This window comes from Octopus sinensis, linkage group LG14 (genome assembly GCF_006345805.1).
Source record: "Octopus sinensis linkage group LG14, ASM634580v1, whole genome shotgun sequence".
NCBI lineage: Eukaryota > Metazoa > Mollusca > Cephalopoda > Octopoda > Octopodidae > Octopus > Octopus sinensis.
This window is the reverse complement of record NC_043010.1, coordinates 63,447,277-63,457,109: the sequence shown is the minus strand read 5'-3', so window position 1 is coordinate 63,457,109 and position 9,833 is coordinate 63,447,277. Positions and strand designations below refer to the sequence as shown.

The 9,833-nt window shown below is 39.3% G+C and overlaps 1 protein-coding gene across 1 annotated transcript; it reads right to left on the bottom strand.

Moving 5' to 3' along the window:
• Positions 1-4,354: 4,354 nt before the first annotated feature.
• On the bottom strand, positions 4,355-9,577 carry LOC115218905 (zinc finger protein 2-like). Its single transcript, XM_029788905.2, has 2 exons — positions 6,362-9,577; positions 4,355-6,098 (listed from the first exon to the last, which is right to left on the bottom strand). The coding sequence occupies exon 1, from the start codon at positions 9,480-9,482 to the stop codon at positions 7,458-7,460; it is 2,025 nt and encodes a 674-aa protein (XP_029644765.1). The 5' UTR covers positions 9,483-9,577; the 3' UTR covers positions 4,355-6,098; positions 6,362-7,457.
• Positions 9,578-9,833: the final 256 nt, after the last annotated feature.

Below are 9,833 nucleotides of genomic sequence, written 5' to 3'. Positions count from 1 at the left end.
TATACATACATATATTCATTTATTTATTAGTTTATTGCAGTTTCATATCAGAGCAACTGAATATCCATTTAAGGAAATGAAATTCGCATATATTTACATATAGTTTTTTTTTGTTGTTTTGTTTTGTTTTGTAGTTTATGAAAAATAGTTTACAATAATTTCATTTATTAGAAATTGTAATCGGATTCTACATCAAATGCTTCTAACATCTATTATAATTATTATTATTATTATTGTATATTTAAACATTTTTTTACAAAACAACTATATTTTTATTGCACATACATACATGCTCATACTTAAATATATATATATATATATATATATATATATATATATATATATATATATATGCACGCACTCATATCCATACATACACATATATATATATACATATATTTTATATACAGCTTCAGAAATATGATGTATATATGTTAAAGCACTGATGCCACATTTATGTTAAGATATATATACAAACACAGAGAAGACCAATACATGTATGTTAAAATATGTAGACCTCCACCACACACACACACAAGGGATATCTCTGTTCTAACTAATTGGTCGTACCATCCAGAGATCTTCTCAATAAACTCCAAATTAGGCAACACATTCAGTTTCACACTAGAAATGCTGGGTTTCGACACAAATATGTGTTGGCTACACCAAACTTATCCATGCATTTTGGGGCTGTTCCAAGAATTGTTACTGTTGTTGTCTAACCAGGGGTTTTTTTCTGATGCAGGAGGTGAAGATCAAAACCATTTCGGAAATGGCCATCCTGTCTATTTTACAGCCATAGTTTACCCAAGACTATATTATACAATGTCAGTGCTGGGATTGTTGTTAATCTCTGATGCAGCAGATTTATGATCAAAGACATTCCACCATGACCATCCTCTCTTATCTTCAACCATATTATACAATATTGGGGTTGGAATAATAAAAAAAAAGGGTAAAGATCCTTCCCAAGCTATATGGGCTCATAAGGGCCGGTTTCCTGGTTTCTGTTGTGCACATATTTCCCACTGGACAGGAAGCTGACCCATTGCTGGATTATGTATTTTTGTCAGCTTAGTGGACTGGAGCAATGTGAAATAAAGGGTTTTGCTGAAAAATATGACATACTGCCCAGTCCAGGAATCGAAACCACAATCTTACGATCATGACTCCAACACCCTAACCACTAAGCCATGCACCTCCACACTGGAATAATTAACTCCAATAGGCCAGATCACTAATGAAATCTATTCCATCCAAGACTATTCTAGGTTTCTTCTATATTTTTTAGTCATGGCATATCTTGGACTATACTATACCATGTTACTGCTGGGACAGTTGTTTAGCTCTGACAGGACAGACCTATAGTCAAAGTATATTTGGCTGCTATTTTTAGCAGGCTAAATGACCACATCAGGTTTGATGAGGTGTAGTCCAAATGTGTGCATGTCTGTTGTGTAGATTCTGTAGTTAAATTTCAACCCCAAATTCCTGAACTGCAAAACTAAATACATCTAGGTAGACTTGGCTTGTTGGTTACTCAGAGTACATAAAAGTACATGCCCACAAACACATACAGACACACACATATATCCATGTAGTGTGTGTGTATAAAATGCAAAGCCCTTCATTTCACACACACACACATTATATATGTGTGCATGTAAATGAAATTAGGGGCCCCATACATGATTGCTTGCCCTCCTAGAAATAGCAACCAAACCTCCCTTAAATCATATCCTACCATCTTAGAAAAGGACACATTGGATAAAATTGTCCTGGGTGAACTGTGTCTGGGGAAAAATGACACAGAGATTACAAGTGAATTATCATTGATCACAACTGTCATCAAATACATCCAGCCTGGGGTTAAACAACAACTGAGTTGGTTGCGTAATGAAGAATATTTCACACACATTTAATTCTGATCACACACACAAGCAAAGAACAATCAAAATTCGGAAAAAATCTGGAACCATCTTTAATCGGAAACAGAATGGAGTTTAGACAGTAAACACAATGCCAGTGAAAGATTTCAATCAGAATTTTGATGAAATATATTAACGATCTTGAGCCAGCAAGTGAGTGTTAACTAAGGAGGTCTAATAACACTAAACTCTGCCTGGAGTGGTCTCCCTTACTTGTAAAATTATCAAAATATTAGTCACTGACCCAGTATTGTCCTTTGCTTAGTTCATGATTTTTGTAATGAAATTTTTGACCCTCAACACATTAAATATAATAACACTAACCTAATAACACACACAGATACATATAGATTGAGGGAATAATATAAATCCTGGCTTTCACATATATAAGGTTCAAATGTACAGAAAACAAAAGACAGAGACAGGTGAGGGAATGACAAACAGGTGTGTTAATTGGATGCTCAGGGGAAAATGGAAAAGTCTTTGACATATGAAGCCCACACACTTCGACAGAAGGGGATGAAAGAAAAAAAAGGGACAGAGATAAGAAAAAAAATATGTTGGGATTAATGGTTCCACACTCACAGGCATGCATGTATGTAGACAGAGTGGTTCAAAAGTTCAGCTTGTAAGGATGAGGACCCAGGTTCGATCGCAAAGTGTGGCATCTTAGGCAAGTGTCTTTAACACATCCTCAGGTGGACCCAAACATTGATTGAAATTAGGTAGAAGGGGACTGCTTAGAAGCCCTCCAGATGGACTATACCAGTAATTAAAAAGGTCGTCTTCGTCGCAGTGTCTCACCGATTCTACTTTAGAATGATGTTAAGATACGTGTCTATGGAATACTCAGCCACAATACATGCTAAATCAATGAGTAGGTCGTCCAGTTGATCAGACAACTGGACATTCATACATTGGAATAGACAACAGAACCAAATATACACTCATGTATACATACACTACGACAATTACATATAAAGATATACATATGCACACACACACTATATATATATATATATATACTCATTTATCTGTATACATATATGAGTACACACACACACATATATATATACTCTATGTGTGTATACTCATATATGAGTATACACACACACACACAGACATATACTCATTTATATGTATACATATATATGAGTATATATATATATATATATTACAGCTACATATATATAAACACATACACATGTACAATCTACATGCGTGCGTGCAGAGATACACATACTACTTAATACCAGATTATTTAAAAAATGTAGTTTACAAGATCCACAAAGCTACGCATAATGCTAATTATAGACACAAGAGCATGTGCACACACGCACACAGACAGAGAGGCCATAGCTGGTGACATACATAGACACTCTGAAAGGGAAAAGAAGGTCAGTGTCCTTGTTTCCAGTGTCACAAGTGACAAAAGCCGCAGTCAGCAGAGTTTGCAGGACAGGAAATAAATAGTTTATTTATAGGGGAATTTATATAAACTGGAAGTGATTTATGCACACACACACACCACAAGGTTAAATGAGTGTGTTTATATTTAGATGGCTTAGCCAGAGTGAGAAAGAGAGAAAGAAAGAAGGATAGCACCCTTGGACCTTTTATCAGCCTCCTGTGGCCATGCGAGGCCTGACCCTGCTAAAAGGCACAGAAAGTGGTTAAGTGAAAATAAAGGGACCAGCTATTAAACCTGTGACCTGTGTCTCTATGTGAATATGTTGATGTGTGTATATGTCTGATCTTACCCAATTAGCATCTGTGTGTTTATGTGCACATGCATTTACTAATATATATGTATTATAGGGTGGCAAGCTGGCAGAGTCATTAGTATGCCGGGTGAAATGCTTAGTGATATTTTGTCTGCCGTTAGGTTCTGAGTTCAAATTCTGCCGAAGTCGGCTTTGCCTTTCATCCTTTAGGGGTCAATTAAATAAGTACATGTTAAGCACTGGAGTTGATGTAATTAACTTACTCTCTTTGTCTGTCCTTGTTTGTCCCCTATGTTTAACCCCCGTGTGGGCAATAAAGAAATATGTATATATGCATTATATATAGATACACACACACATATATATGTGTATATATATTTGTCCAACCCATGCCAGCATAGAAAGTGGACGTTAAACGATGATGATGATATATATATATATATATATACTGTGTACATATATATACCTGTTTGTGCATTGTTTAAACAAGCACACGCACACATATATATTCTTTCATTTACATCCTTCATGCTAGCTAGCATGGGTTAGGTGAATACATATTGTTGAAACACTGTTTTACAGCCAGCTGCCCTCTCAGCTGCTAAGCCTTGCTTGCATTCCCAGCAAGGGTAACTTTCACTCCCAGACATTGTGACAAGGAAATAACATCAGACAACACCAACCCATAACACAGTCATTTTCTTTCCAAGGGACTACACGATGTAAACATCCACACAGATGCAGATACATACACAAACACATGCGTTTATTTAATTATTCTCATTTTCCTGAGCCTTAGGATTCATAAGGCTGACACAGTTTCCATGGATAGCTCCATAGACTCATGGTGTCGGTTTCCTTGGTTTTGTGGCGGAAATACTCCATTCGTGAATGGGAGGATGGTCCGTCACAAGATTTCTCATTTTCGCCAGCTGAGTGTATGGGGGCAATGTGAAATGAAGTGTTTTGTTCAAGGGTATGACACATCACACAGTACAGGAAATAAAACCACAATCATATGATCACAAGTCCAAAACCTAAACCACTGAGCCACACCCCCCTACCCCCACCCGGTTTCCATGGCATGTCGGGGACTGAGATTCCAACATTACCCCACTGAATGAGACACCAGTCTGTCGAAGGATTAATCTCCCAGCTATTGTTGGTGCAAATCTACAGCTGAGTAGACTGGAACAACAAGAAATTAAATATTTTGTTCATGAATCGAACACAATGCCCAGTCCAGGAATTGAAACCATTGACCCATAACCACAAGTGCAACTCCCTAAGTACCTTCGCACACACATGGACTTGCAGATAGTTTTTTATCTCCTAAATATTACTCACAAAAAATTGGGTAACCACAGCAGAACACTTTCCCAAGACACAGCACCCTGGGATTGAACACAGAACCTTGTAACCTGGTACAAGTGATGGTACCAGGTTACAAAACCTTGTAACCTGGTACCATCACTTGCTAAGGTGAGCTGAGGTTATGTAAAGTAAAACATGTGAAATTAAGTGTAGTACCCAAGGAGACACAGCAAAGTATTTGAAGTAGGTATGAACAGGTTTAATGAAGTCAGCCTAAAAATTTTTTATTAATTAAAACTACAACCTTAAGGTGACAAAAATCATTTTCTTATTGAATAATTCTGATGAAAAAAAATTAAACAGGAGGCGACAACACAGGTATTTTAATTAACTTTGGATATTAGAACTCGAAAACCTGTGATGCATTTTAATTTGTTCACCAATTTCACATTTATGGTATCTAAGACACTGTGGCAGGTAAAGACATCCACCTTATTAAGTCACTGCCAGGTGTGGATCGTAAAGTGTGGGGCTACAAGTCAGGCTGGGCAGGGGGCAGGGTAAGGTTAACCACAAGACTGACAACAACAACACATAAAAAAAATAAATAACAACTAATTACACCAAGATGACAAACTGACTGCAAGTGCACTCGCCATGGTGCAGCAATGATGCATCAATGTGCACCATGTGCACAGTATTTACCAATAAAGTATTGTAAAGCTCAGCTGATAAGATTTACAGATGGCATAACTGAGGGCCAGTGGGGAAGAAGGCTGAGGCATGGCATTGTGGTGGTAGGAGTATATATAAATAAGCAGTTTGGGGAGAGAAAAGTGGGTTGGAAGTCTACAACATTATGTACAAGGAATAATAGACCCATTCTTCTCTCATTACAAGGAAGCAGTGCACGCCCCTCTCCCCTCTCGTCCCATGTGCACGGACATGCACACACACACAGGTACAAATTACCTCCTCAGACACAAATATCTTCTGGGTGCAGATGTTATACTTAATGGACAAAGTCAACACGATTAAAACTATTATTACTAGAGAGCTTTAACTTACAATCCAAATACATGCAAAAGGCATATGCATGCAGGAAGCAATATACATACATATATATATATATCTGTGTGTGTGTGTGTGTATAATCAAAATAAGCAACAAGGATATCCAAGGTAATGTGGTACAATTGTTTCATGCTACTTCATTTTATTAAACATAAAACATAAAATGAAGTAGCATGAAACAATTGTACCACATTACCTCGAATATCCTTGTTGCTTATTTTGATTATAATCACCCCATGGATATATATGGATAATACCATACAAAATTCTGGTGCCTTTAACTTAAGTACCATATTCATCTGAATCTAAATTTTTGCTGAACTTATATATATATATGTATATATGTATGTATGCATGACTCTGCTCCAAAGGAGTCTTGTCTGACTCATGCAAGCACTGAAAGGTAGACATAAAACCAATGATGGTAGGTGTGTGTGTGTTAATTGGGTGAGGCTGGTGTTGTCCAACATTTGAGTGTTGCATTTCATCATAAGTTCTCAAGATATGAATACTGCGTCTGTCAGAGCATGTGTGTGTGTGTGAGAGAGAGCGTTTTATTCAGTGATCATCACTATATTTTAAAGCAATATATATATATATATATATCTGTATATATGTCTATATATATATATATACATACAAAGTATTTATATGTGTGTGTGTGTATGCATATATAGAGGGGGGGATTATATGGTAGCATAAATGTCAGGGGGGAGTGATCCAGTGCTTTCTGATATTTGAACTGCTAAGGGATATTTTAATAGTAGTAACAATAATAATCATCATCATCATTGTCATAATGATTTCTTAGATTGAGAAAAGCCAGAGATTTATAGTTGGTGGTGGTGGGGGGGTGCATTCAATTAAAACTGGCCCCAGCATATGACTGGTACTTTTGTTTTGTTTTTGTTTTAATATCAATCCCTGAAAGACGATGACACAGGCAAAGTGGATTCCGGTGAAATTTGAACACTCGACGTACAAGGATCCAGAAATAAATTCTTAGGAAGAGGATCCCTGAAAAGTTTTCAATGTCAAATTTTACAATGTGACTCACTATTGTTTTCCTTTGTTTGCACCATCACAATCCAGTTCTTTTCGGTTATTTTCTTCTTCTTGTTTTGTTCTTGATTTTTTCTTCTTTTAAATACAAAAATGAATTTTTGCCAATTGACCTGAAAAATTCCACAGAAACCTGACAAACAGATCGTAAAGAGCCTGACATGTTTGAGGAAGTTAGTTGAACAGCCGTTGGTAAGTTCTGTCAGCTTGGAGATGACATGTGGCTAACGATTAATAAGACAACTTAAGACATGTCTTAAGAAATGTTACAAGTCCTCGTGTCACATGTATCGGTTTGGATGCAAGAGATTCCCAACGGAATCCGTAGAGAGTCCGAACAGAGTCTGCAGGCTGGCTCACGAGTTCTGTTTACCATGTTTGCCGCTAGAGTAAGATGTAGGCATGTTTGGCCAGCTGGAGCCAAGCAGTGTGGGCATAGGGTACCCTCTGGGCCAGAGGTAGTTGGTCTCCCAGTTCTGCGACATCTCATGCAGATATGCAGCGGAATTAAACCGAGACAGGTTCGAAGGGTGCAGTCGCATTCCACCCTGGGTATCTTGTTGGTTTGGATGAAGGTGTTGCTCTGACCGTCCCATGTGGGAATTTGGTGGTAAATGTTCTTGATGGTGCTTGTTGGTTTTCATGTTGTGCTTGTTGGAATTTGATGATAACATGGCAGACTGATGAGCTTGCTGTTGTTGTTGGTGTTGTTGTTGTTGTTGCTGCTGTTGTTGTTGTTGCTGCTGCTGCTGCTGCTGCTGCTGAGGTTTCGACGCACTCGTATCACAGTTATACGTGGATGTCTGAGAAGCTGAGGACAAAGCGCTCTTTTCGTGATGCTGATGGTTGTCACCATCATTCTTGTCTTCGGAGGGCATCATCATGGACGACCCCATCACAGGGAGAGGGTCCGAACCTGGCATCGGAGGCGAGAGGTTGGAGTCCTTGGGGTACATCATGCAGCCATGAGAAGCGGATGACGAAGCAGTGGAGGCCAACGGCGGCTGCTTGGTGAAGAGCTCACAGCCCGTTCGAGTCCTTTTGTGGTTGTTCAGGTTGGCTCGCTGCGAGAACGACTTGTTGCATGTGTCGCACTTGAACGGCTTCTCGCCTGTGTGTGTCCTCATGTGTAACTTCAAGTTTCCAGCTTGAGAAAAAGCCTTCGAACAAATCTGACATTGGAATGGTTTTTCCCCCGTGTGGGTCCGCTCGTGGTTACGCCATTCGGTTCGCTGTGAGAAGAGCTTGTTACAATAGCTGCAATGGAAAGGTTTCTCTCCCGTGTGGACCCGGATGTGGTTTTTCAGGCTAATTTGCAAAGTAAACTCTTTGGTGCAATAGTCACATTTAAACAATTGTCCAGTGTGGACACGCTGGTGATTTTCAAGATTAGTTTTTTGGGAGAAGCACTTGTCACAAAGGTCACACTTGAACGGTTTTTCCCCCGTGTGAGTCCTCATGTGTAACTTAAGATTTCCTTGCTGACTAAAAGACTTTGAACACATACTGCAATGGAATGGTTTCTCCCCCGTATGGGTCCTCAGGTGGTTCTTCAGGTTGATCAAAAGGGTGAAATCTTTCGGACAAAATGTACATTTGTAAAGTTCGCCCGTGTGCGTCCGCTCATGAATCTTCAGAAAAAATTGATTGCAAAACGGTTTCTTGCAGTAACTGCAATAGAACAGGTCTCCAGTGTGAAGCCTTTTGTGGTCGCTTAGATTTACTTTCTGGGAAAAGGCTTTACCGCATACATCACAGGCAAATGGTTTCTCACCTGTATGAGTTCTAAGATGGAGCTTTAGATTACCTCTCTGGCTAAAAGCCTTCGAACAAACACTACAGGAAAATGGTCGTTCGCCAGTGTGAGTTCGCAGATGATTCTTCAAGTTTGTCTCTTGTGAGAAACACTTGTTGCAGAAATGGCAATGAAAAGGTTTCTCGCCCGTATGTATACGTTCGTGTATTTTGAGGAAGAACTCGTTAGAAAATGGTTTCTTGCAGAACTGACAATAGAGAAGGTCTCCAGTGTGAATACGGTTGTGGTAAGTCAAATTGATTTTTTGGGAGAAACTTTTACCGCAGACTTCACAAGAATATGGTTTCTCTCCCGTATGAGTTCTGAGATGGAGTTTGAGATTACCTTGTTGACTGAAGGCCTTTGGACAAAGGGAACACTGAAAAGGTTTCTCCCCTGAATGGGTCCTTAAATGGTTTTTGAGATTGATTTTCTGCGTAAAGGCTTTGTCACAAGAATTGCAGTCAAATGGTCGAACGCCTGTGTGTGTGAGTTCGTGGTTCTTCAGGAAGAACTGGTTGGTGAATCCTTTCTTACAAAATGTACAAAAGAAAGATTTCTCGTTTCCACCTTGACTGTTTCGCATGCTGTCTCCATCTTGTTGGTTGTTGTCGTTGGTGCTGCCACCACTACTACCATCACCACCACTATTACCACCACCACCACCACCACCACCACCAGCTCCACCACCAGCGCCGCCACCACCACCACCACCACCACCACCACCACCAGCATTGTTGCCAGGGCTGCTGCACGTTGAAGCGGCACCACTGTTATTCATGCACATGTTGTTATTTCCACTGTTGTTGTCCACACCGTGGCTTCCGCTGGTGGCATCGTTGGCACCGTTTGCTGGACTGAAGTCTTTCCACAACAAGTCGTTGTTCTTGTCGAGGATGTTCATAATCTGTGACTTATCAGGGACTTTTAAATGGCA

Bases quoted from the DNA above. Each gene is read 5' to 3' on its own strand.
- LOC115218905 (XM_029788905.2), bottom strand. From the start codon at position 9,482: ATGCGAAACAGTCAAGGTGGAAACGAGAAATCTTTCTTTTGTACATTT.